General features: G+C 57.2%; 9 protein-coding genes across 9 annotated transcripts; 6 read left to right on the top strand and 3 right to left on the bottom strand.

Moving 5' to 3' along the window:
* Positions 1-508: 508 nt before the first annotated feature.
* POSPLADRAFT_1136743 (hypothetical protein) lies at positions 509-7,326 on the bottom strand (the record flags this gene model as incomplete). Its single annotated transcript, XM_024484725.1, has 13 exons — positions 509-2,217; positions 2,285-2,371; positions 2,410-2,443; positions 2,628-2,830; positions 3,053-3,095; positions 3,705-3,986; positions 4,634-4,883; positions 4,967-5,158; positions 5,217-5,621; positions 5,882-6,018; positions 6,090-6,566; positions 6,659-7,004; positions 7,235-7,326. The coding sequence occupies 13 exons, from the start codon at positions 7,324-7,326 to the stop codon at positions 509-511; spliced, it is 4,257 nt and encodes a 1,418-aa protein (XP_024340874.1).
* A 334-nt stretch (positions 7,327-7,660) lies between these two features.
* POSPLADRAFT_1089880 (hypothetical protein) lies at positions 7,661-8,355 on the top strand (the record flags this gene model as incomplete). Its single annotated transcript, XM_024483076.1, has 3 exons — positions 7,661-7,784; positions 7,887-7,995; positions 8,091-8,355. Coding segments are annotated over 3 exons (498 nt in total), but the record flags the coding sequence as incomplete, so codon positions are not given.
* A 1,336-nt stretch (positions 8,356-9,691) lies between these two features.
* POSPLADRAFT_1136652 (hypothetical protein) lies at positions 9,692-10,933 on the bottom strand (the record flags this gene model as incomplete). The annotated part of the gene is made up of 9 exons (XM_024484709.1): positions 9,692-9,872; positions 9,927-9,954; positions 10,016-10,039; positions 10,091-10,156; positions 10,379-10,492; positions 10,544-10,617; positions 10,675-10,702; positions 10,757-10,802; positions 10,859-10,933. 9 exons carry the CDS (start codon positions 10,931-10,933, stop codon positions 9,692-9,694), a joined length of 636 nt encoding a protein of 211 aa, XP_024340872.1.
* Positions 10,934-11,133: 200 nt separating this feature from the next.
* POSPLADRAFT_1137771 (hypothetical protein) lies at positions 11,134-12,044 on the top strand (the record flags this gene model as incomplete). Its single annotated transcript, XM_024484831.1, has 7 exons — positions 11,134-11,160; positions 11,217-11,298; positions 11,351-11,364; positions 11,423-11,515; positions 11,576-11,650; positions 11,702-11,730; positions 11,792-12,044. 7 exons carry the CDS (start codon positions 11,134-11,136, stop codon positions 12,042-12,044), a joined length of 573 nt encoding a protein of 190 aa, XP_024340871.1.
* Positions 12,045-13,642: 1,598 nt separating this feature from the next.
* On the top strand, positions 13,643-14,012 carry POSPLADRAFT_1032548 (hypothetical protein; the record flags this gene model as incomplete). The annotated part of the gene is made up of 2 exons (XM_024476870.1): positions 13,643-13,848; positions 13,904-14,012. 2 exons carry the CDS (start codon positions 13,643-13,645, stop codon positions 14,010-14,012), a joined length of 315 nt encoding a protein of 104 aa, XP_024340870.1.
* Positions 14,013-15,064: 1,052 nt separating this feature from the next.
* Positions 15,065-16,651, top strand: POSPLADRAFT_1032547 (hypothetical protein; the record flags this gene model as incomplete). Its single annotated transcript, XM_024476869.1, has 1 exon — positions 15,065-16,651. The coding sequence occupies one exon, from the start codon at positions 15,065-15,067 to the stop codon at positions 16,649-16,651; it is 1,587 nt and encodes a 528-aa protein (XP_024340869.1).
* A 2,682-nt stretch (positions 16,652-19,333) lies between these two features.
* Positions 19,334-20,676, top strand: POSPLADRAFT_1045201 (hypothetical protein; the record flags this gene model as incomplete). The annotated part of the gene is made up of 5 exons (XM_024478702.1): positions 19,334-19,529; positions 19,687-19,925; positions 20,162-20,389; positions 20,446-20,557; positions 20,612-20,676. 5 exons carry the CDS (start codon positions 19,334-19,336, stop codon positions 20,674-20,676), a joined length of 840 nt encoding a protein of 279 aa, XP_024340868.1.
* Positions 20,677-20,996: 320 nt separating this feature from the next.
* POSPLADRAFT_1138488 (hypothetical protein) lies at positions 20,997-23,258 on the bottom strand (the record flags this gene model as incomplete). Its single annotated transcript, XM_024484911.1, has 8 exons — positions 20,997-21,504; positions 21,552-21,691; positions 21,925-21,943; positions 22,159-22,347; positions 22,471-22,569; positions 22,616-22,704; positions 22,856-22,985; positions 23,236-23,258. 8 exons carry the CDS (start codon positions 23,256-23,258, stop codon positions 20,997-20,999), a joined length of 1,197 nt encoding a protein of 398 aa, XP_024340867.1.
* Positions 23,259-23,618: 360 nt separating this feature from the next.
* POSPLADRAFT_1045200 (hypothetical protein) lies at positions 23,619-24,898 on the top strand (the record flags this gene model as incomplete). Its single annotated transcript, XM_024478701.1, has 4 exons — positions 23,619-23,739; positions 23,840-24,214; positions 24,270-24,793; positions 24,845-24,898. The coding sequence occupies 4 exons, from the start codon at positions 23,619-23,621 to the stop codon at positions 24,896-24,898; spliced, it is 1,074 nt and encodes a 357-aa protein (XP_024340866.1).
* Positions 24,899-25,940: the final 1,042 nt, after the last annotated feature.

The raw sequence follows: 25,940 nt of genomic DNA, 5'->3' as shown, positions 1-25,940 counted from the left end.
GTCTCTAGTGAGATGGCCGCCGAAGAACAAAGAACATTACCTCCCTGTGTCGTGCAGCATCTCGACACACGTCGACGAGGCCGTAATTTAGAGAACATATTCCGACGCACATGAGACAGATTCATCATCTCAGGAGAAAGCACGAAGTTCCAAGCACCAGTGTGCTGCCAGCCTGAGAACTCAGTGAACCTTCAGACAAGAGGTTCGAAAATATGCTCGTGAGGTCTCTCCCAAGCAAACACATCACATTGATTTTTCCTCTAAAACTAGCAGTACAGTAGATTAAGCCGCTCAAGACTAAGCTGTGAGATAATGGTATGAACAAGTCCGCGATCCCTGAAAGTACGGATATCCCAGCCTGCGAAGGTTCAAAAGAAGTATCGACGTACAGCCTAAGGGAAACCATTCCAGGTCGCTGTCTTGATTCTTGTATCGTTGTCCCACCATCCATCGTTTTCCAATGCGAGCACAATCGGTACGATAACTGACGCACCCAATCAGGCAAATGTCATGACAACTTGAATTCGTCGACCAGGGTTTTCAACTCAGAACCATAAGCTGTAATCCAACGATGATCCGATTTCGAGAGGCAGTTGAGCTCCAGATACTTTATAGGAGTTTTCAGGCTGTGGCGTCGTCGGAGAAACGCAACTGCTTCCTCAATCCATTTGTCTGGACCAGTGTTGAAGGTACCGTGGACCACGATGCGGGAAATAGTGAGCCGCTGCAGCGATGGGCACAGGTATGTGTAATCCCAATCCCGCCTTGTGGACTCTGGGACAGGGGAGTCGATCTTCTGCATGACCTCGAAGAAGTCAGCCGTTGTCTGAGCACTATTCCAAGAGATGGTCAAATCGCAGACTCTAGGAAACCAGCCCAGCATCGCCTTCCACTGCTTTCGACTGTATGATGGTTGCGACCCACCCAGACTCAACGATTTCACTTGAGATAGTGTGTTGGCGTTCATACCTTCTAGTAGACCCGGAATGAATGTCGGACGAAGGGACAATTGCCGAGAGATATCCTTCTGGAGGTATTGTGTCCACACGAGAATCTTGTAGTCGTGACCAGGATGAGAACCGCTCACCATGAGCGTCGAGCGCCGGTGATCGTACGCTATCTCCAGGCGCCGTATCGCGAGTAGGTTAGCCAGTCGGCGCCAAGGGACCGCGCCCGATATCGTCTTAGGGTCAGGATCGACCTCTGATGAATGCGGCGGCGGCTCCAACTCGAGTTTGACGGCCGTGTTAGGCAGAACCCGAAGACACGACAAGATACGTGAAGCTGAGACGGGCATATCCACCAAGGAGATCATCTTGATCCTAGGCAGCATGACGCATCTTCTTGCCGGACGGGCACCTTTGCGGGAGAATGAACGAATGTTCTCGCAGACGAGGGTCTCCAGAGAGGGGCACATTTCGAGAAAGTCTATCAGTCGATCCGTTACAATCGGCAGAACGCTCGGCGCCCACGACGGGCGGCGGAGCTCGAGCGTGACGAGAGATGGAAACGATGCATGCATCAATGGAAGACAGATCCACTCCAGCTGGAGGGTGCGCAGATGGGAAGCACAGCGGGACAGGACTCCAGCAAGCGACGCGCATGTCGGATCTGACCTCATGAGACCGTCCGGGCTCTGATCCACTGCGAGAGCGAGGATGCGTATCGGAGGCAGTGCTGCGAGCATCTCATAGGCGATATAGTCCAAGTGGTGATCGGAGCACGCTGTCAAATCCACAGCGCGAATGCGGCGAGGTTGCTTCTTGAAAAACTCGTTGACGAAACGAACATTTCCCCCCTGGTGTAGATGGCTTCTACGATGTTTCGATGCGACGACCACGAGTTGCAGGTCTTTGGAGCGTTCCAAAATGAGCTTCAGAAAGTCCAAGGGTCTAGCGATGTCCAGCAAGTCCCACAGCCACGGGGCTTTCAGAGCCGCGTCTCGCCAGCGGCGACACACTCCAGACGCAGCAACCAGGTCCGGGTATCCCCCAACAGTACGCAGGCACATGAATATGCTTGCGAAGACGTCGTCTGGCAAGCGCAGATTGATGGGAGCGAGGTGGTTGTGGATTTCGTCGAGATTGGCGAGCCGCTGTGTTATCTGCTGCTTCATGGTTCGCAGCCAGGCGCTTTGAGCATCGGCAGTGGGAATGCTGTACAAAGTGGCAGTGTCATCGAAGTCATGGTCATACTGCGAGATTGCGACTGGGTTCACTGGGGATGCCACCATCCACGTTAGCATCAACGACGTTGTGGACGATGCATGCGCCTGACAACGTACTCGTCGGCTGAGACATAAGAGAAAGAGTCAATACTGCTTGGAAGGACTGTGCAGCCTGGGATCCACCGTTGACGTTGTCATCAGTGACTGAAGGAAGTCGAGCGAGTCAGGGGCGATCCGCTCACCGTTTGTATCTTGGTTGGTTGGATGTGTGTCCCGCTATACAGGGCGGCAGTTGTATCAAAATTGCGGGGTGCCAGACCCAGCTAAATGTAGTAGAGGGAGTTGAAGAATCAATGCGAGGGTGTTGTGGCGGATGTGGCGACGGCCAAAACACGATCACGTGCGCGCGTCACAAATATCAAGCATCCCATCATCACCTTGTTGTTGTTGCATGACCCACTGTCGCTTGGCCGTCGCGGCCTCTTCCGCCACCAAAAAGCAAAACCTTCTTTGTGGCGATGCTGGCGTCTACATCGCACACACCGCCCCCTTGTGCGCCGAACGACGCACACGAGCCGAGTACACCAATCCATAGGAATCGCACAAAAGCGGGCTTGTGTGTACGTGCCGGACAATCCCTCATCCGCCGCACGACGCGAGCTACTACGAGACGGACTCGTTGATTCGCGCGTCACTGGGGGAATGCGATTAGCGTGGTTCACTGATATGCTTTGACCGCAGTTCCCCGTCAGTCGAACACACCGGCGTCTCAGGCGGCGGGCGCCTCAGAGCCGCGTAGGCGTGAAAGCGGCGATGTATCTGGCTGCAGTGCTGGAGTACATAACTGCGGAGATCGTTGAGCTAGCTGGTGAGCATTAGCCGCACGCTGCTCCTCCCGTCCTTGCCCTTCCACCAGCTTCTGTGGTTCCTGTGCACACAACACGTGCAGTGGTAGTTCCGCATTCCGTGCCCCCTAGGCTTGATTGATGAGATTAGAACCTCAGGAAACAGCAGACACGCCGGAGAACGCGAGCCGCCGATTATTAGGACCCATGACATGCAAGCCGCGATTCAAGGAGACGACGAGCTGGACGTTCTTCTACGCGCCACTGTGGCGGCGCTGGGGCGTCAGTTGCTCTCATCGCGCCGCAGAGTAACGGTAACTGAGTGTGCCTCCAACAGTGTATTGGCCACCACCCGAAGAGGAAGGGCATGTATTACAATTACAATCAAACAATTGAAATATAGTGATCGATAGGCCTCCGAGTGGTGGCGCTCCCAGATCCCATGATGCTGTCACGTTCGAAGGGCGATCGGAAGACGCTTGCCGGGGATTGAGTGCTGTCGAAGTACGACGATGTCGACGAACGATTCACGGATCCCTATCGACCGTTGTCCAGGACACAGTCTGCACTGTGAGGAAATCCTGTTTTGGGTACATTGGATGGTTTCGTCTTGATCACGACAACGTGCCCTATGCGCGTCTTGGGCAGCTGCTATTTGCTGATGGAGCTGCAGTCCGCGACAGGACCCTTACGAGCCATTTATCAAGGGCCTTCTCGTGTGACAGCAGATCGTCAGCGGTCTCCCCATCAAAGCCCTGTGATGGCAACAACTGGTAGTACGCACCCCGCCAGAAACAGACGTCGACCTGCCGCAAGAGGCATGACGCGATCCTCATCATGATGCGCGACGCGGCGTCAATCTGCTGTTCTGCTCGGTCCAGTATCTTCGTGCTCGAGCTAAGCAAGCCCTGGAATCTGAAACCTGTTCTCCGCACAAGCCAAGTGCCGCCAGCCGTCGGTGAAACAGCAGCGTCCTGCAGTCGTCGTCATGCAGCGCGCCTCAGGCGCTGGTCGACGGTGTTGTGTTCCACAGCCATCATCGCCGTCGCGCGATACGATACGATCTGCATCTGCATCTGCATCAGCGCGCGCGATCGCCGCGTACTGCTTCAGACGTCTGCCGGTTCCGACGGTCTGGTACGGGACAATGACCTGGCCTTTACGCGCACTGCATCCCGTGGGTGAACATTGAACGTTGAACGTTGGACGTTGATCGCGGGAAGACTATGCATTGCATGCGCGCGCCCCTGTTTGCGGTGCGGGCAACATGAACATGAAGCAGCCATCAGCGGAGAACGGGCGGCGTGCGCCGTGCGCCGTGCAGCCCCGCACACGGAGACCACGGACAGATGGTCGCGAACGCGCTACCGGCGACATTTCATTTATCTGCGTCGCTCCGCCTCCGTGCGCCGGGCGGGCGCATCATACGCGCCGCTGATCGCGGGCAGTAATGCACCGGCAGCACTTCATTCTGCGGATCCCCGCGTCGTCGGCACCGTCCCCGACGCGTGTCATGGTCGCGACGCGGCCGCGCGAGTCATCGCGCAACGAACGCGACACTTCCCGCCGGCGCCGGTGTCAACATGTCTCAGGAGTCACGCACACGCACTCGCACACGCACCCGTGCATTCGATTCCCCTATTCGCACGGACCGACGATCCACCCCGCGTTCGCCGGTGTCTTTTCGGGCGTGGTCAGGTAGCCAGGCTGGCGCGCGTGAGTCAGGGGCAGGGAGGGCCCCACCGGCCGCGACGCCGAATGCGGCAGATGCGCTCTTCGTCGTGGAAAACCACGTCCACGCGGTATGGCGTGCCCCGCCCACCACGGAGACTCGCACGCAGTACTCAGTACTCGGTGACTGCTGTACGCGCCTGTCGGCGCAAGGGAGCCCCGGGGGTGGACGCCGGCCGCCAGACTAGACTAATGGCTGCGAGGAGCGCCGATGACCACGGACACAGGGAAGAGCCGAGGGGCTGCCCTTTTGGACAGCAAGAATAGACGGCTTCCCTTAGGGAGCGAGTGGGCTCGGCCGGGGAGCTCAGAGCTGCCTGGTGGCGCTCCTTCAATTTCTGCGGGATCGAGCCGCGCACGAAGAGGCGACGATGACGCATCGCCGGCGAACATCTTGGTCAGCTGGCGCAGTGCGCTATGGACGGCAGCAAGCGAGGACGTGCGCGGCGGGCACAAGGCGCCCGGCCGCGCACTTGGCTGCGGACGTGGGCGTTTCAGGAAGCGTGCGGGCGTCTGGCCGCGTACGCCAGCGAGCGTAGGAGGCATAGAGATGGGGCGGTCGAGTGCCTGTTACGAGCTGTGGACGTCCCTGCGCCTTTAGGACAACAACTGTGCGCAGTGCGCGCAGCCCCTGGTTGTCCTTGTATCCTCGCGATGGCAGGTAACCGCCACCGGCCGGGGAACCGCCAGGATCGGGGGGACGCGCCCGGGGCGCCTGCGCTTCCCCGCTAAGAAACCCGAAATGGCTGCTTCTTCCGCCAGACCCGGACTTAGCCAAGGAACCGATAGGGCCGCAGAAGTTGTGCTGGAATGCGCGCCGCGTGGTGGCGGCCCGATTCAGATAGGGTGTGCTATCGGCAGCGCGTCCGGGCGCGCAGCTGGACGCCCCGCGGCGCAGCAGAGGGGCCGTGTGGTGTGCATGGGCTGCTGGGAAGGATGGACGCGTAGGGCAGAATGTGTATTAGGCTCATGGGCAAGTGAGCAGTGGCAGCCGCGGGATGGGCTAATATTGAAAAGCGGGGGTGGCACGGCAACGGGGCTTCTTGCGGAAATTGGCCGCCGGATTGGGTCCGCTGCAGGCCCACGCCATCAGCCCCGATCGGCCACGGAGCTGGGCGAGAATGCGCTATCTGGATACGGCGCCTTGTCTCGCTTGCTCCCAGCTACCGTATATATCATGTCCTCTCGTCCAACGCCGCCCCTGACACCCTCAAATACAGCCTCTCCCCTCCAGCCGCTGCACAACATCCTTGCATGCTCCTCCCATTCCGCCCCCTGCCCCCCGCCCCCATGCACTCCCCCCACAGCAAAAGCCGCCCCGTCGCCCCGTCCATCTACGTGCGCACCGGCATGGCCCCCACTTGGCGGCGGCGCAGCAGCAGCCCAGTCACCCCCGACTCGGTGAGTATCCGCGGTCTGCTGTCGCGCTGCCTGGGCGCGTCTGACGAGCAGCACAGCCCTCGTCCCCCCTGCACTCCCCCTCGTCCTCGCGACCAAACTCGCGCCCCACCACCCCCTCGGACGTCCACAACGCAGTGTCCCGCCTGCTTGGCCTCACGAAGCAGCTGCAGGAGCTGCTCCAGCTCTGGGGCATGCGCCATGCCTCCGAAGACCAGGTCAGCGACGCGTTCGTCCTCGTCGGCCACCAGTTCAACGCGACCGTGGACGTCTTCTGGCGGCACAACGTCGACATGAGGTGAGCATCTCGTTACGTCAGGGCCTTGCAACGGACGCTGCGCACGTCCGGTCCTCCCGGGGTGTGCGCACGCATTGAGAAGCCCACCTTCGCGCTTCTCTCCGGCACCAACCCGGGCATTCCCAGCCTACCAACGCTTTCGCCGTCCCGGACGCAGTATCGCAGACGCTGACGACCACCTTCTCTTCCTGCAGTGACCTCTTCCATGTCCTGACCGACCTCCGTGAGGTGCTCGAGACCTGCCTGGGCGAGGACGCGTCGCCGCAGACGCTCGCGTATTTCATGCCGCGGGTGCGGCTCGTGATCTACAACCTGCTCACGGGCCTGCGGAGCAAGCAGGGCCCGTACTGGAGCGCGGTCTCGGGGCACCGGCGGTCGACGCGCTCGCTCGAGCCGAGCAGGCAGACATAGACACGACGGGGCGCATGACCAGCGACCAGCGCGGCGCCGCGCTCCCACTGCGGGCCCGACTGGCCGACGTTTTCCCAGCCCCGGTGCCGACATGCGCCAGCCTAATCCTGGACCCGCGCCGCCGGTGGGGACACGCGTTTCCGCGTGGAATTCCCTGCTGCGCGTGTCAACACCCTACCTGGCGGGTTATTCTCATTTGGGCCGTCCCAGCGTGCCATGCCCTGCCGACGGACACCGGCGCCCGTGTTGCGCAAGTGCTCCCCGTACGTGCAATGTCATATAATGTACACACATGGACGCCATATTCGCACCGACACCGACACGCGCTGCATTCACGGACAGCTCCAGCACACCTTTTCTCCTCTTCGAATGCAATCGACATACCATATGAATGTACTAATTGCAATCCTTCGTCTGCTCCTGTCCCGCCATTGTCTGCCCTTCTGTAGCTTATCGTCGTTATAGTCTGCTGTCATTGTGAATGCTACCCGATGCCGTGAATGCGCATTTATACCACACGAATGTAATCATATGTTTCCGCCCTCGTCAAGGCTGTCTTTGCACGGCACTCGCACTCGCACTGTCCGTGACCAGATGCGCGGGGGAGTCGCTGCCCCGGCGGTACGCCCTGCACGGATAGCGCGAAAGAGGGGCGACAGCCTCTCTGGCGCGTCGATTGGGGTCACGCGCGACGCGTCGAGACCGGCGCGTGCGCGCACTTACGCGTCGCGCTGGCCAGTGGTCTTGCAGCTGCACCTCGCTCAGCAAACCAGCATACACCCAAAGCGCACGCACACCATGCCAGAACACCCGACCCGCGGCGCCTTCATCGTGCTCGAGGGCCTCGACCGCTCCGGCAAGAGCACACAGGCCGACATCCTCGTGCAGCGCTTCAAGGACGCAGGCTCCCCCGTCAAGCTCATGAAGTTCCCCGGTGCGCATGAGACATGACATGCCTGCGCCCCCCTCCCCCTCTCCTTCTCCCCGCGCTCCCCCCCCCACAGCAGCACGCCTGACGCTGACGCTGGGTGCACAGACAGAACGACCCCGATCGGCAAGATGATCGACTCGTACCTGCGCTCGCAGTCCGAGCTCGACGACCACGCCGTCCACCTCCTCTTCTCCGCCAACCGCTGGGAGCTCGCGTGCGTCCCTCTCCCCCACCTGCCCCCCGCCCCCGCCCCCGCCCCCGCCCCCGCCCCCGCCCCCTGCCGTCCCGCGCTACTCACACGCCCCACAGATCCGCCATCGAGGCCACGCTGCGCGCCGGCACCGCCGTCGTCTGCGACCGCTACGCCTTCTCCGGCATCGCCTTCTCCCACAGCAAGAGCGAGAGCGCGGACCCCGCCGCGCGCACGCTCACCTACGAGTGGTGCCGCGCGCCGGACGCCGGGCTCCCCGCGCCGGACCTCACGCTCTTCCTCGACGTGCCGCCCGCGGCCGTGCGCGCGCGCGGCGGCTTCGGCGACGAGCGCTACGAGCGCGCGGACGTGCAGGCGCGCGTGCGCGCGGCGTTCGAGCGCATCGGCGAGGAGATGGGCGAGGGCGTCCTCCGCGAGGGCGCGTGGGCCGTCGTCGAGGCCGAGCGCACGCGCGAGGAGGTCGCGGAGGCCGTGTGGGAGTGGGTGCGCCCCCTCGCCGGCGGCACGGCGCGCCCGCTGCAGCGCCTGTGGGACGAGACAGAGAGCCGGGAGACGAACCAGCAGCTGTACATCTAGGCATGGGCGCGGGAGTCGGTGCCACGGTGCCATGGTGAGGGTAGCACAGCGAGACGGATGCATTGCTAGGGGACAACGGGCAAAATGTACAGTATTATTACATCGCAGCAATCGCAGGGCGCGGCGGCAGGTTACCGCCGGTAGCCTCGTCTCCCGTCCTTCGCCTTCATCGCCCGTTTGCGCTCGCGCTCCTCCTCCCGGGCGCGCGCACCGCGTTGCCGTGGATCGATCACCTCGTAGTCCCGCTCGGCCTTCTCGACTTCTTCGTTGTTGTCTTTCGGGAAGTGCAGCGCGTGCGTGAGGAAGTCGGTGTCGTCGTCCACCTCCACGCCAGGATCATCCTCGCCAGGCGCCTTCTGTTCTGGCTGCTCGCCGTCTACCATCTCGACGTCGGGGTCCGCACCCTCAGTCTCGTCCGGCGCGGCGCCCTTGATCTTGCTCCGGAAGCTGTTGAGCGCGGCGAGCACGTCGCTCTCGTCCCTTCGCTTGCCTTTCTTGTGCGCTCCGCGGCCCTTCGCGTACTTGGCCATCTCCTCCTCGAGATAGGACTTCTTCGCCTTTTTCCTCTCGGGCTCGTCACCGCTCTCATCACCGCCCCGACGAGCCAGCTTCCGGATCTCCGCCTCCATCTTTTCGATCTCGGTCTTCCGAGCAGTACTACGTCCCACACCATCAGACATCATAGATGCCCCGCCAGAACCGCGAATAACACACCTCTGTGCTTCTTTCTCTTGAGCATGTTTTTCCCGTATCTTGGTAATTTCCGAGTCCTTTTTAGCCGATTTCTTGGAGGATTGAGGATCAGGCTACAAGTATCTGTGAGCATCTTGGGGGGTACAGAACTGACGGTCGCTTACAGTGGCGGTGCCACTGTCTTTCGGTTTCGACAGCCTCTCCTTGGGTGCAGCCGGAACTGTCGTCGGCAAACCTGCCGGTTGCTCCGGTTCCAGCACTGAAAGCCATGCTGAGCTCTATCGAGGTGCTAACGCAACGGAATACTTACGATCGGGGCGAACTATTGGCTTCTTCTTGAACGTGACTGGTTCTTCCTCTACCCCTTCTTCCGCGCCAAAGCTGAGCAATTTGACATCCCTGGATGATATAGAGTCAGACTTGTCCAAATTCACGGCCGATCACACCTAAGGACGCACTTCTTCGCCCCTCTCCGCCGTTGCTCTTCCTCTCGTTCACGCTGTGCTTTCTCTCGGGCTCGTTGTTGTGTACGTTTCTCTTCAGCGGTTATGCGAGGGACGATGTCGTCAAACGGATTGTCGATGATGCGCACCGTCTTGATTTTTGGAGGACTGCACTGCAATTGTTAGCGCACGTTTTAACGACACAGCCATTTAGATACGAACTACAATGGGCGCTCATTCTCGCCAATCTCTAGTAGACAGAGCCTGAAAAACTCATGTCAGACTTCACGGGCAGAGAGAGATTTACGTACCCATTTCACCGATTTTGAGGACATCTGCGCAAATGTATCAGAAGCAGCCGGGTCTGCGGCTGTCGGTATGCTTACTGTACAGCGTATCGCCTATTACACGCCCGAAGAGGGTATGTTTCCCGTGTAGTCCATCCGCACGATCTGACAGACATAGCATAGGGAGCCAGCGTCAGTCGATGTATGGCAGTAGGGAGTGACATAGATAACACATGTATGGGTCGACGTGTAACCCGAACCGTGATATACTTCCAAAGATGACCCATTGGCGATACAAGAGTTGGATAACGGGTGCTGCTCGGTTAGACGGATATACTCGGGATATTTTATGTCACTCCCCTCACAGCCAAAACTAAACTAGCTCACCAAGGGTAATGAAGAATTGCGAGTCATTGGAGTTCTTGGTCCCGTTGTTCGCCATCGCCACCAGACCGCGGTGGGCGTATCGGAGACGAGGATGAATCTCATCCTCAAAGGGCTCTACAATGCATGCATGAGACTAGATGCAGCACACAACAAGCCTGACCATACCTCCATAGAATGACTCCCCACCGGCACCAGTGCCTGTCTTGTCACCGGTTTGGACCAGGAAACCGGGAACAATGCTTGACAGCGCGAACGCGGTAAGTATGCAGTCCGACGCCCGTCTGACGGTGCCTTACCGGTGAAATATGACGCCATCGTAGTAGCCTGTAGGACATGCAGTGAGATCGTCGTCCATCTCGCCTATACAGCATGTCTGACCTTCCATTGCCAAGGCCAGGAAGTTACGGCATGTTTTGGGTGTTTCCTGCAATTGTGGTATTGTCGTTGGCGGACAATGATACGGTCCAGCATTGTGCTCACTTTGGACCACAGTTCGATGTCAATCTCACCGACAGTTGTGTCGATAATAACGCGGCCGCGGGTCGGGAGAGCCATGGCAACAAACAAGCAATAAGTGACAAGTTGGAGTACTTGGACGCGTCCAGGGCGCGTTCAAAGATCACGGGGCTCTGAAGCCACGCGAGGCCCACATGGCGCCGAGGCTACACTAGCAGCCCACACCAAGGCCGGTTTCGGTTCACCACTTGTTCTCCTCGTCCACCTCCTTGCTGCAACCACCCTGTCCACTAGACACCATGGCTTCCAAAGCTGCGCACAAGCGAGTGCGTGCTTTTCATATTCCCTCCCCCTCGACGGCTGATATATGTCTGGCGCGCAGCTTACAAAGGAGTACATGGCGATGCAGAGAGACCCCCCACCCTTCGTCTGGGCGGTCCCGGAGGAGAAGAACATCCTTACTTGTGAGTCAGCATGATGACCTGTGATTAGCTACTTGCTGAGGAGATATTGCAGGGCACTACATCATCGTAGGTCGCTCTCTATGATACATGCGCTCTACTCACGCGCCGCATCGATCGCCGACAGCGTGGACCTCCAGACTCCTCCTTCGCTGGCGGAGAGTATCATGGTGTCCTCTTGTTCCCATCAGAATACCCCTTCAAGCCTCCAGGGATTAAGGTGCGGCGCAACACTAAATCCATGCGGTTTCATATAGATCATGCGCCCTGCTCTGTTCAGATGTTAACACCTTCGGGGCGTTTCCAACCAGATAGAAAGATATGTTTCTCAATGTCTGATTTCCATCCCGGCAGCGTAGGTCAATATTATATTCTTTCAAGCTAAGCTAACTATCCATCGTCATAGTGGAATCCTGCCTGGAGCGTTTCAACAATGTATGTGCATCTTAAAGCCTATGCTCTGTTCACGATGGCTTACCGGTGTTCTATCTCACAGATTGACCGGGTTGCTCTCATTCATGCTCTCAGATGAGATGACAACTGGATCTGTCACTACTACGGATGCTGATAAGCGCGCCTATGCCGCGCGCAGTCATACCTGGAATCTCGGCCAACGCAAGTTTAAGGAAGTATTCCCTGATGTGAGTGGTGTGATTTCGATTTGGTCTTCAAACTTCGCGCCGCTGGCAACACTGTGGCTGCAGATGCCATCCATGAAGACATCTGCATCAATATCTGTGATTTCCTAGCCCGTGGCCAGCTTTCAGTTGGAGGCGGTGTCCCAGGTTACGTCTCATCTTCAGGGCTAATAAACATATGCTTTGCAGTTTTGCACTACATCGCTACGTGATCTTCCGAACATGGGCGAGAAGGAGCGAGGGGCCGCGTCTAATCCTCCAGTACAAGTACAATTGACCGGCTCCGTCACGACGTTACCTGCTGCTTTACCCAGTGGCAGCACTCCGGTCGATTCTACCGCCGTCTCGCGCACATCGGACCCCAAGGTGACGTCTGGAAATGGTGATACAAACCCTAAACAGGTCAAGGGGTGGTCTGACGCGTGGCGGCAGATGATCTGGGAGAAATGGCGGTGGGGCGTAATTCTCGCGCTCGCTCTTGTGGTGTCTCGGCTGTCGTCTAGTGCCTAGCCAGATTTCACGAGAGTAGTACTGCAGGGGAGTGTATGGCCTGGTTTCTCGTCTCCATGCATTTACCCTTCTCACGGACAATGTTGGCGTTTTTCTTGACGCGCACTCCACACTCCTTGAATAGTTTCTATCACTTCCTACCCTTTACATCCACTTGGTTCTGTTGGAATCTCGTATAATTCTCAGCCCCCGCTCTTGTTTCACTAGGCTTGTATCTGTACGCTTCAATCAATATGGAAGTATCTCTCAATTCCCATATCCCACGAACTTGAGTCTAAGGCAAGCTTGCAATCGAGTAAACGTACAGTTCTCAAAGTATAAGCTAGAAATGGTGTATCACAACGATGTCGGGAAGAAATGGTGCATGTGGGCGAAGCGCATCCGATCCGTGAATGTCAAGCTGTTGGAGCGGGACATCGTCAATTGGTGACCCGGCTGCACGCCTTTGCAAATAATATCCTCGCTGCCGTCGATCATCCAAAAGGCTCACGGCTAGAATGTCTGAGAATTTCTTGGAGTTCAAGGCCTAGGGCGTGGATATATGAGAGACGAGCTGCATGCATGCAGTCCATAAACTTCGGAAGTCAGCGATATGGGAACACGAGCTTGAGGATGGATCGTCGGCGAATGCCACGTGTTCAGACTCCGGGTGTGCTCCGAATCGGGAACATTCAGGAACATATCTCAAATTGGAATTCCGACAGGGCATGTTTTGTCGCCGCCCGGAAGTAGTGTCATGTTGTGATCGGGACTGCTCTCGCCCAGAATCCGCGGCCATTTCTACTAGACTCGAATACATGCTACTGTCTCATTTTGTCGACTCAGTGCTTCTATCTATTCTGATTAGATTAGTGACGCCCTGCGAGCAACAAGAAGAACCCGGCATTACTTTCGCAGGTCGCTGCACACGCAAGATGGCGGGCGTTGCGATATAGCATGTGCATGGCGCACGGTATCGACATCCGCACATATATGTCCTTCCGCGCGGAAGGGTGCCCTCACGTATGATGTCCCGCAGCGGAATGACGAGTCGAAGTCCTACCAGATGTTCCCGAATTAGATCAGGACCTGGACGCGGTGTATATAAGCGAGACTTCTGTCGATGTCTTCTGCAGGCGATACGCATTAGCCTCATTCCAACGGCCTTTTCCCCGCACCTTGTCAACGTTCTCATCCACCCCTCCTGCTACGAGTTCAGCATGCGCACCAAGAGCTGCTTGAAGCAGTCGTCCTTCACGCCTTCTCCTGAGCCCGCCGAACGCGGCGATGCCAGCCCTATCTATACCGAACGTAGGAAGTCGGTTACCTTCAGTATGAAAGGCGAGGAGGATATCCAAGAGGAGGTGTTCTATGCAGACGAATGGGACCGTTCGCCCATTGAGGCTACGCCCAAGTTGACCTATCGGTAAGTACCAGGGCTTGCCTGTCCCGCAGTTGCAGCTCTGCTAACACTTTGACAGCGACGTACTCGAGCTCATGGAGCTGAGACTGTCAATCCCTCGAATTCGATTTCCAGGACGCCAGCGCGGAGGGTCCTTGGACTCGCTCACGCGATCACCTTCGCAATAATCCCTCATTATTTCTGTCTCTCATTGTGTCTTTGGGTTTGGATTTGGATTTGGATTTGTAGGAAAGTTCGAATTAGTATCTGTCACTGCCGGTATCGTTGATAGTAACACAAATCATTGCTTAGTACAACGGACAGGTTGCATTTTAAACATGGACATGAACTCAATCGAAGACCAGTTGTCAAGTTCGATTAAGAAACGTCTATGCATCCTTGGCATCAACGAGAGCCGGAAACATAATCAAATTTCCCACAGGTTCTGTAGTCTTCTCGAAGATATCGGAGTCTGCCAGAATTTGCCGACCACGAAAATACAACAGTTCATTGCAATGCGTTTAGGAGGTCAGTACGAAGGACCGTCGTGTGCTCGCGCATCCGAGCGCGTTTAAGAGGATGCGTAAGTCGTCGTCAGAGTTCAAGCAGGGCTGGATATCGCATGCTAAGATTAAAGGTTTATTTTTCTCTCCGCGACGATGGCGATTTCAGGCCCGGGCATGGGTTGGGAGAGTAAATAAGAGCCGGCGGCGGCACGACCCGGTGAGCTGGAGCGGCTGATGTGCTAACGGCGAGGACGCTGGACAAAGAGTAATGAGGTTGAGAGAAAGTACCTTCAGCGGACAAAGCGCCGCTTTGACCCCCATTGTATATTTGTGAGACGGATTGTGCATTCGGAGAAGACGGTAGAGACTTGAAAACCGCCACCGCCACACACGCGTTCTGAGCGCCTGGCGGAAGTTGAATTCGAGCTGGAAGCCTTCAAAGCCTCAGCCCTCACTCTACCAACTGCCAACTGTACCCCATCTACAAGAGGCCCCCGCGTTCGGTTGCATCACCAGCAGTCGCCTATCCAAGCACGAACTCGTCTCTCCAGCTGATCGACTCTCGAGACCAATCTGACGTGATCCTAGAGGCCACACAAATGTTGCAGACATTTCGCTGCGCTCTTTCATTTGTCTAATCACTGAGAAAGTTACCCCACACATCATTTGGTTAGTCTCTTATTTGTGTGTGGCTAGACTGATGTTTACTAACGCCAAGAGCGTGTACAGGCCACATGGACTACGGGCAGTTGCTAGCACAAGACATATCAGCTCTGAAAGTTGAACGTACTCTAGTCGATTACCAGCGACATCAGCTCGCCCTGCGCTTAAAAACCCTTAACATCCTTGAACGCAGGCTGTCAAATAGTGCCGTCCGAGTGAATGCACTTCCTGTGGAGCTCATAGTCGATATCCTCAGCTACGTGCGCGCTGCCGGTGGCTATGCTGCATTGGTCACTGCCACAAACGTGTTCGATCACTGGCGGACAATAGCTGTCAATACTCCGAAGCTATGGGACGTGGTTGATGTGGGCAAGCCGTGGGCTTTTGTCAAGCTCTGTCTAGAACGTTCGGGAGGTATTGAGATCCAGGTGTATGCTTCCGCTACTCCCGCGAGTCTTGCTAACATGACGAATAATTCTGACAATTTGACGTGGGGTCTTAACCAAGCGGCTGGCCGTATCCGCTCCATCAATCTAACAGCGGATTCTTCACAGCGCCTCGATTCTTTCCTCTCACGGATATCTACGCCCATGTCGATCCTGACCTCATTCGACCTAACTGTTACAGGCGAACTTGAACTCATGGTGTCGCTTCCTACAGCACTCGTGCAGGATGTCTCTAACCTTCGCACACTCAGGTTGGAACGCGTCGGCTTTCTATGGACAAAACTTCCATTCAACTCTTTGACGACCCTCCACGTTCATGGTATGAAAGAGCTTCGTATGCATGTCCCCACTGATGGATTCCTCGACTTCCTTGATGCCTGTCGTTCTCTCGAACATCTGTCTCTCGCTTATACGTGTCCTCATCATCCTGCCCGGCTGCCAACTCGAGTTGTAGCGCTACCAAATATCAAGGTGCTAGTGATACATGACGAGTCAGACTACGCGCACAATGTGTTATCGCACATACAGGTCGCATCCCACACGCTTACAGCCTTCGACCTCATATCCTCGGAAGAAGACGTCGAGTCTAAGGTGCTGGCGGCCATGCTTCCCTGGAAGTTCTTAGAGAACCTAAGGTCTATACATGCACTAGAGATCGTGCTCGACTGCGACCGCGGGGTGTTAGATGTCCGGGGAAGGCATTCTCCCGCTGACGGGCAAGTCCTCTTCTGGCGGCACAATTTCGAAGGACGCCAGCTCCCGCCAAGACTCCTCCAGAAGTTCCTCGCCGATTTGGATTCGAACCTCCTCTCTCAACTCGACCTACTGGTAGTGTCCGGAATGGATGCGTCTTGCACATGCGAGGAATGGGACCAATTAATGCGGCGCATCCCCAAAGTCCAGTGGCTCTCGGTGCCCTTCATCGACAGCACGGCAGCGTCGGCTTTCTTCCAAGCGCTGAGCCAGGATGACGGCTCCACGAAGGAAATGGTCCACTATCTATGCCCGCTGCTCCGGCAATTATGCGTGACACGGATCAGCCCTGGCCACATGTGGCAGCTCATGGCGCTGCAATACGTGCGCCAGCGCATGGAGCGCAAGCACGACCTGGAGAGGCTCTGCCTGGAGTGGGTTGGGTCGGTAGACCTTCTCGAGGACATGGCGAATGCCTTCACCTCGTCCGTCTGCGAGTTTCATGTCGCGGTCGTCTGAACTTTTGATGCTGCTTCGGCGGCACCTCGCGCGTGAAGGTATGCAATTACCCTTCAGTCACGAGCCGTCGTCCTGACCTCTGTTTTCAGCACATGTTGTCATGTTCTTAGCTGGGTCTTAGGGTCTTTTCTTGCATAAGCAAAGGTGTTACTCGCATACCATGCATCACCATTGCGCGACACTGTACTAACATAGTCTCCTCGATAAAGCATCGTAAAAGTAGTGTCTCTTTCTTTGTCGCCACGAATATCACAAAGTCCTCGCAGTTGGCTGCCTTCCTCCGACGCTGACCCTCGGGAGTTATCCCGCGGGGACGACCTTCGAGTTCTGATAACCCAAGAAGAGGGCAGCTCTAGCTTCTAGCTTCCCTGCGCTTCTCTGTTTGTCGCGTTCTATTTGCCATGGCCATTAAGTGTGAGCTCAACACATGTACCAAGAAGGCTGGAGGCATACGACGACTTTGTGAAGCGGTAAATCGTTCTCATGAAGCCTCCATCAGACACTTCCGGCCATCAACCATAACCAAATGTTAAGAGTAAAGTAGCCGAATAAGATTAATCCAGGCCCCACCAACGCGCAGGCACAGAGACTACGTACGATAATATGTAGAGACCCGTATATATAGCACAGCATCCGGGGCGCAGGCAGGCAGGAGACAAACCGAGCGAGGGCAGGCGGGGGAGAGGGAAGGGAGGGAGACAGGAAACAGAGTAAGAAATACATAGACGAGACGAGACGGACGTGTGAACGGGATGTGGGGCCTGCGATACGCTGCTATGGGGGGGGGGGGGTCGGGGTGAAATGGCAATGTAGGATGCAGTGGCGGTGGCGGTGTGCGGTGTGCGGTGTGCGGAGCGGTATGGAGTGTAGGGAGAGGCGATGGGCCGATCATGGGCAAGATGGGTGCGATGGATCAAGCATCTAGATGAATGCGGCGAGGCGAATGACAAGACAGAGGGAGTGTGTGCAAGAAGACAAGAGATGGTGCACCGAGTCTAAGATGAACAAGGAGAGAAAGGGGAGGGCGAGGGATATGTACTTTTGTGGCCGGTGTGCCGTGCCCCGGGCGCCGCGTGCAGCTCCAGAAATGGTGCCGCAACGCAAGCACAACGCCTAACGCCTCACGCCTCAAAGCGCGAACTCAAGGTCAGGCCCTGCACCTCCGCCGCACCCGCGCGCACGTCCACCACCTCCACCGCCACATTCCGCGCGCCCTCCGGCACGGGGACGAACGGCGACCCCGCGAGGCCCCACACGCCCGGCGTCGCCCCGGGCGGGTACAGCGAGAACGGCGACGGCGGCATCAGCGCGGGCGACGGCAGCGCCGCGAGCATGCGGCGCTTCGGCAGCGGCTGGGGCTGCGACATCTCCGTGTCGTCCTCGAGCCGCCTGTGCCTGTGCATCTCCATGGCGGCCGTGCCCTCGCACTCGGCGAGCAGCTGCGCCTCCGCGACGAACCCCGCGAGCGCGGGGTACAGCGCGCCGAGCGGCGGGGTCTTCCCGGCGGTCGACGGGACGCGCGGGTAGAAGTACGTGCCGTCGAACGCCTGCACATGTTCTTCCGCCTCCGCGTCGGTGTCCATGTCGCCCTCGCCCTCGCCCTCCGTGTCTGTGTCGCTAGCGGAGGAGAGCGACGGCGTCTCCGTGCCCGGGGGCGACGGCGCACGCGCGTCCGCATCGGGCTCGTCGTCCTGGTCGTGCAGGTCCTTGAAGGCTCGAGGGCGGAAGGGGACATCGTGTGCACCGATGCCGTCTTGTGCGAATGACACCGCTTCGTCTACCATACGTGCAAGCGCCGCTGTGTCCGCGCCTGCGTGAAAGTCGGTGGGCAGGGGCCACGAAGGTTCTTCCACGGCCGTGAGCGTCGGCGTCGCCTGCTCCTGCACGCTCGCCTCTGCATGCTCCATCGTCTCCGCGTCTCGCGTTTCCACCTTCTCCGCGTCTCGCGTTTCCACCTTCTCCGCGTCTCGCGTTTCCACCTTCTCCGCGTCTCGCGTTTCCACCTTCTCCGCGTCTCGCGTTTCCACCTTCTCCGCGTCTCGCGTTTCCACCTTCTCCGCGTCTCGCGTTTCCACCTTCTCCGCGTCTCGCGTCTCCACCTGCTCCGCGTCTCGCTTCTCCACCCTCACCTGCGACTTCTCCCCCGCGCTCTCCGACGAAATCTCCATCAGGGGCACAAACGACATGCTGATCCGCCGTCTCGGGCGCGCCTCCGGTTTCTCCACGAGCGGGAGTGGGGCCGCAGGCGCTGGTGCAGGCTCTTGCACGGGGAGCAGCGGCAGGAACGCGAAGTGCGGCGCGCGCGCGGGCGGCGTGGACGGCGGGCGCGGCAAGGAGAGCGAGCCGGACGGCGACGAGAGCGTGATCGCCGGAACCGCAGGCGCAGACGGCTGGGACACGGAGGAGGAAGATGTTGGGGACTGGGGGTGTGAGGCTGGCGGTGACATGGACATGGACACGACCGACGGAGACTGGGGCTGAGGTGGTGGGGGAAGGGATGAGGATGAAGATGGGGAGGCGGCTGACGCGCGTGCGCGTGGATTTGAATCCGACCCGCGGCTCGCCAAATGTGTTTGTGTCTGTGTCTGTATCTGCATCGGTGGCTGGCTCGGCCGATCGGGCGCGCTGTTCTTGTTCTGGGCAGGACTAGAGGACGGCGCGTCGAGGAGCGGGAGGAGGCGGATGGGCACCGCCTCGAGGTACGGCAGGATCTCCGGATCGACGGTCTCGCGCAGCTGCGTGCGGTTCTTCCAGCGCGAGGGCGTCTGCGAGGGCTGCGTGGCGAAGCGCGAGAGGGGAAACGGCGGCGGGGAAGAGGCAGACGGCGCGGAGCAGTCCGCAGAATGGCTGAAGGGCGTGTGTGTGGATGGCTGGGGAGGTGAGGGCGCGTAGCACGCGGGAAGCGATGTGGTGAATGGCTCGCGGTACGTGGGGGGCGGGGCAGCGCGGGGGAGGGAGAGCCGCAGTTGCTTCAGCTCAAGTACGTCTCTATAGCGCGCGGGAGGACGTCAGCGACATGTCACTATGTACACCAGGAAAATGTGGAGCGGGCTCAAGTTCCAGCGCAGCCGTGCGATGGCGGTCACCTGCATGTGTGCTCCGTGAGATGAGCAGCATGGTGCAGCGCGATCAGACGGAAGACGCCACCGCGACTTCTCGCCGCCGCATCATCGCTGCGTCTTCCCTGTTAGCGGTCGCCGGAGAAGAGATGGCAGTGATTCAGTGGCGGTGCAGAGACGCCACGATTACCAATGTTCAGAGATATCCTTACCGGGTCAGTGCGGTGACTGGTCTCTGGCGAACTGGGGCGCAAGAGACGCAATCGGGATGAGACAGCAGCGCAGACTGCTGCCCAGCCAAGTGGCTAGGCGTAAAAGTGGGGGGCGGGCGTCAAGGATGACGTCGTGCCATCCTGCCCTTCCATAAAGGGTATGTCCTCAATGCGCACACGACCGTGGTGGCAGCCCTCGCAGGCATCGCACAGGGGCACTCGCAACAGCAACAGCACAGCCTACTCACTGGTACGACAGCTTCGGCGTCACGGGCGCAGGCGAGCGATCCCACTCGTCCGCGATGAACACCTCCTCAAGCACCTCCTCGGCGCAGAACGACACCGTCTTGTGCATCCGCGGCGGGCTTGCGCACTCGCACTCGAGCCCCGCACAGCTGGGGGACGTGCGCCCAGACCCGCTGGGCGTCGGGGGCACGCTCACGTCCGGGGTCAGCGGGGGCGTGTGGGTCAGCTTCAAGCAGCCTTTGCGCATCGTGTGGTGAGCTGTGTGGTGGGTATGCAGAATGGTAATGGTGGTGTGAGTGTATCTGAAGCACTGTCGTCTAGTGGATATCGGGGGCGTGCTGCAGTCGTTAGCTCCGTGCGCTCTGGCGATCTAGAGAGGCTCTTTGTAGGTGTGTTGGTGCAGAGGCAGCGCAGGCAAGGGATCCAGAACAGACGGTCGCCAGTTTGCTCGAATGAATATGAGAGCGAGAAGGCGGGTGCGGGGAAAGAGCAGGGTGGGCCGTGGTAAGGGCGGCGGCCGGATGTCGATGGCGGATGCAGACAGGGAATGTCGAGCGGACAAAATATCTCTGGCCCCCACGTGAGCGCCCATAAGGGCGGAACCGGGATGCTCTGCTGCAGTGGGCGCCTCCCTTGGAGCACCGTGGAGAGACCCTCTCTCGCAACGCGGAACCCGCTCCCGCTCCCTCCCCTCGACGTCGTCGCTGCCCGCATTCTCTCGGAATAATCTCTGTACTGTATCGCAGCAACCCCTTGGCAAGACGACAGGAATTTCCGCAAATCCTGCAGCGGTATTTTTGTTTTCGCGCGCGGGAGAATCGCCTCGCCTCATTCTCGTCCGACCCCCTTCCTTTCCTTTCCCGTCGTACGCGCCCGGATCTTCTTGGCCACCCCAGGCGCCCTACTTATCTCGTGCCCGCCTCGAGTCGCCTGCACCGCACGAATCGCGTTCTCGCTTTTGAGCAGCCGGCGAGGGTCATTCGCGCCCTGCTCGGACCTCGACGCGCAGCATTCGCCGTCCGCTGGCAATTTTGACTCTCTAGCCGATGTCTGACAGCACTCCGGATGTTTCATGGCGTACCAGCTGAGCCGTGCGGTTGCAGTGTGCACGTCCCGTGAGTCGTGAGGAATATTTGCCACTGCCAGCCACCCGCGAAGCGCACCTCCCACGGCGATCCCATGACGCGCCTCGCTTCGCGATGCGCTCAGGAACGCCGTCGGCATGTCATTGGCACCCATGTCGCTCTTGCCTCCCAGGCCAAGACTTTGCCCAGACGACTCCGGTCCCCTGACGTATCCGCCTTCTAGCCATCCTCGTTGGTATCCTGGTCTCGTACTTCACCACTCGGGGTAGGCGGTAGCACGGTTGGTTCAGAACCTCACCTTGCCCATCGGCATTCAAGGCCCGCGATAATGTCGCCAGCTCGTCCTGAAGTTGCCATAGTCATGTCTGGGGTGTCTGATCGCCGTGCATCTGTGGACCCATCATCTTCCCCGGACCTCATAACTGCGTACTTGCTACTCTGTCGACTCAACAGTGGTCACCTAGTGCTGAGTTGTGGGTGCGTCGCCCCATTCGAACACTGACCACGAATATGCACGCCGGAAAGGCTCATTGCAATCCTGTGTTCTAGCCTTTAGAACGCGAACACTTACGTGACAAGCTCCCTTCCGTTAGCCTTCCACTCAAGCGTACTTACTCCAGCCCTCTCACACAATTATAGTCTGTGTGCCATTTGCGCACCATACCACATACCTCCTCCGTTCTTTTGGTTCTATGCCGGATGTTACAAAGCGTCGTGGCTTTATTGATGTGGAGCTTTGATGCTGTTTGCTTTGCGCCTCACAGGTCCTGCAGAGTTTGTCCCTGGTGCAAGGAGGACTATATAGAGATGGGTCAATTAGCAAAGCAGTAATTTGTATTGTGGCACACCCTGAGCTTGTGGCTGAAATTCCGCTTTCGGGCGTCTCGGGTGTCAGTCTCCCTCACCTGCGTGTCCTCGAGCTCAAAGGCCGTGCGGTGAATGGCGCCAGTGTCCTCCGACTTGGCTCATTTTCGCCGACGACTACAGGAAACCCAATATTGATAGCCCTCCCTTGCAAAAGGTACAGATAGACGGCATGGAGCATAGGCGGCGCTCGGCACCTCGGGGGTGACGTGCCCTCCCCCCTCAGAGATCTTAGGTGTTGTTCACGGCAGCCATTAGCACGTAAACCATGCCGATGTCTCGATATGGGTTTGTTTGTCGAGGTCTATATCGTCGCTCTCTACTTCTGCAAACAAAGGTAGACAGCGACGAACTTTGCGATACCAGTAGCTTCCTCAATCTGACCATTAGTCATGGAGTCAGACATGTATTGTACACTGAAGTCCTTCTGAGGAGGGATGTGTCGTCCATTACTGACAATGATGGCGAGAGGACGAGGGGATTACAGCGAGCGTCTACCTCACGATCCTCCGTGTCTGCACCACTGCCGACTCCTGCCGCGAGCTTCTGCCCCATCTTACCGAAGTGTATACTTCGCGAGGGGAGGTCTATCATTATTGGTTTTGCTGGAAGTTGTCTTGCAGGGCCTGTTGCTGGGAAGATCCTCGATACATCACCACCTAGTTTATTGGCATTCACCTCTGACAAAGCAGCCTCAGCAGCAGGTTGGCATATGTGCAGGCTCCTAGAACTACGTACCAGCGGCCGACTTAGTGTTTTGTACGAAAAGTAATCACATGCCTTCTCCATCTCTCTCGCTGGCCACACTCGGTGATCCCGGCCATACCATTTGCGCCAGCCATCCCCACCTGTATCGTTATAGGTCTTGCTGTCAAAGTATGGTGCATATCACTCGGCCCTGGTGCTATGAAGAATCCGCTGGCATGGTGCATTGATCCTGCTACGTTCTATCTAGCTCAATGCGGGTGGGCGTGAGACGCTACGAACATATTCACACCTTGTCTAAAGTTTACTGAGCCTGAGACAAATTGATTTAGGTTGATGATGTTCTCGATGTTTCTAGTGCGAGCCTTCTCCTGGCGGTCTCCAGTAGTCGTACGCGGAGAGGGAAAACACACTTTGGTGGTGAGTAATGGTACATTGCGGACAGCTATTACTGTCTAACGAACACCGTATTTCCTGACCACAGGATATTCTATGGGGAGTGCTTCAACTTGCGCAACAGCGTCGGCTCTCCTGATGTAGCTTCGGGGGTATCATGGGACGTGCTATATCCAGAATCACCTCGGTAGTATGTTCTCTTTGCGCGTTGCTTCTCGGATAGTGCTAGGACCCATTCAGCAGCACCAGAAGCAGCGTTGGAACGACTGTTTGCGCGTGGAAGCTACATATCTAAGCTCTCATGCACGGGTATCATCGGCGGCGTGGCGTTAGCAAGTATATAGTTCCCTCGTCGGCTTGTATGTGGCATACTGGTTACCCACAATCCTCACACTCAACAATGCCTGTAGCGCCAGTCGACGATAAAGGAACACAGCTTTACTATGAGGACTCCGGGGCACCTCCTGGGTCGGAAACATACACAACGCTTGTGTTGGTTCATGGATTGATCTTTCACGGAGGTAAGCTGCGCCCTTCTCAACTGCTTCACGCTGTTATCTCAGAAGCGATGTTGTGTTGCGAATCAAACATGAGACTATTGACGCACGTCTCTGCTAATAGGCATCTTCAAACCTATGTTCCAGTATGCCGCCGAACATAATATGCGCCTGGTCGCGATAAACTTGCGTGACTATCCAGGCTCCACGCCCTTCTCACCATCAGAACTCGATGCATTGCGCTCTGACAAAGCAGACCAAGCAACATTCATCAGTGACCGAGGGATGGAATTGGCCAGGTTCCTGGAATGGTTCATTCTGGAGCATGATCTACCTCCCAAGGCTTTGTCGCACAAGTCCGAGGCGGCTGGGGGTTTATCGATTCTCGGGTGGTCGTTGGGGAACTGCCCCATCATGTCTATGCTTGCATCTGCTCATGCGCTTCCGGAAGCGACCCGGAAACTGCTAGACATGCATCTGCGATCCTTTATTGTCTACGGTGAGTCTACTACGACATCTTCCCACAAGAGTCTCTACATTGAAGCTGCATGCAGATCCGCCGCTGTACACTTTTGGCATCTCTGATGTGTACGAAGATGTGTACAATACAGCCCGTGATAAGTCTATTCCCCCGGAAGATGCAGCGGAAGTATTCTCCTTCTGGGTATCTGGCTATTACCGCCACTCCCCCACCGTGCTGTCCTCATTCAATACCCTCACTCGCGAGGAAATTCTCGCTGGTATCAGCAATTCACCGATAGACGATCCTCTCAAGTACCAACCTACGCTCAAGTCGATGTCTCCCGTTGAGATCGCTGCCGTCACAGACTGGGCAGGTGCCCAACGATCACACTTAGCGATGCTGGATATCGACAGTACCGTATACCAGGAGAACGCACAGCGTGCTCTACTCGACAAAAGTGTTTGGCCTGGGCTACGCATCGTGCTTGTCTGGTGTGCAATGTCCGTGGGCGAGACAGTTTACGGTTCATGGGATCTGGCGAGGAGGGTTCGTCATGCGTGGCCCCCTGGCGCTCGTAAGGTTGATGTGAGGAGGTTGGACGGTGTAAACCACTTCGTGCGTCATGATCTTCATTTGTTTGCACGTTTCGCTGATATGCCAACTTAGGCACATTGCGATCAACCATCCGAGACCCTGCGGTGCTTCGCTTCCGTTGTCTAGTGACTCTCCTCCAATCTGGTGCAATTTTGCGCCCCATACACGGGCTGTCGAAATGTATACTATTATAGAACAAGGCACACTCACTCGGCACGCTATCGATTTCGTCTGCGATAGGATCCAGCCTGTCGGCCGGCTATGGTAACGACATTATGCAGTGTTATAGCACGCCTTGCGTGACAAGTTCAGAAACATGATTGCAAGGTCGTAACGGTTATGTTGGTTCAGAAACGGTCGTAAATGACTGAGCTTCTGACTACTCATTCGTCATGTAAGTAGCCGAGATGAATCTCTTGCCGTGGCCGCTGTGTGTCATTGATAGAAGCAGAAAAGCGGCTGTGTTCGGCATACAGCGACTTGACTACATCAATACATACACAAGCAACCAGCTCAGAGTTTTCAACGTACCACCAGCATCGCCAGAATATCGGCGGAGTGTACGTCGAGCCTTGCCAGCAGCTCTTGAAGGAGGTGTTGTGGGATGAATATGTCCACTGCCGGACTGGACCAGCATGCGACTAGCTTCGTAACGAGACATCTATATTCCAGTCTTGGATGAATGGTAGCAGAGAACCGATCCGAATAGCATACGCATAGTATTCGCTATCCACTTCTTTGTTATATGATCGAATTTGTTCACACCCCTTCGAACAGTGTCGGCAAGCCACGCTCGGAAGACAGGATGTAATCAGAGAAGCCGACGGAATGAGCATCTGTATTGATAGTATTGTTCGGTTCAGCTCGACGCGTACTTCCATCCTTAAACCATGCAATGAAGCAGCGCAAACGTGAACCCGAGTCGCTAGAGAGTTAGCAACGTATTTTGCGGTCGAGCGGGGATACATAGGATAGGAGTTTGTTCTTTCGTACGCATCTCCGACCGTATCCAATGAAAGTACTGTGTGCGCGAATACGGCGAAGAGAAGTATGAGAACGCAAACATGCAAGAAGATGTGATCTCGAATGCTCACAAAATGGTCGCGGGTCAAAATCTCCGTTCAATGTAATCACGTAATCATTGTTGTTGCCAGGCATGTCATCTTAC

This window comes from Postia placenta (assembly GCF_002117355.1).
Source record: "Postia placenta MAD-698-R-SB12 unplaced genomic scaffold POSPLAscaffold_4, whole genome shotgun sequence".
Classification (NCBI taxonomy): Eukaryota; Fungi; Basidiomycota; class Agaricomycetes; order Polyporales; family Adustoporiaceae; genus Rhodonia; species Rhodonia placenta.
Note: the sequence above shows the minus strand (reverse complement) of the source record. Positions and strands in the feature narration are given on the sequence as shown.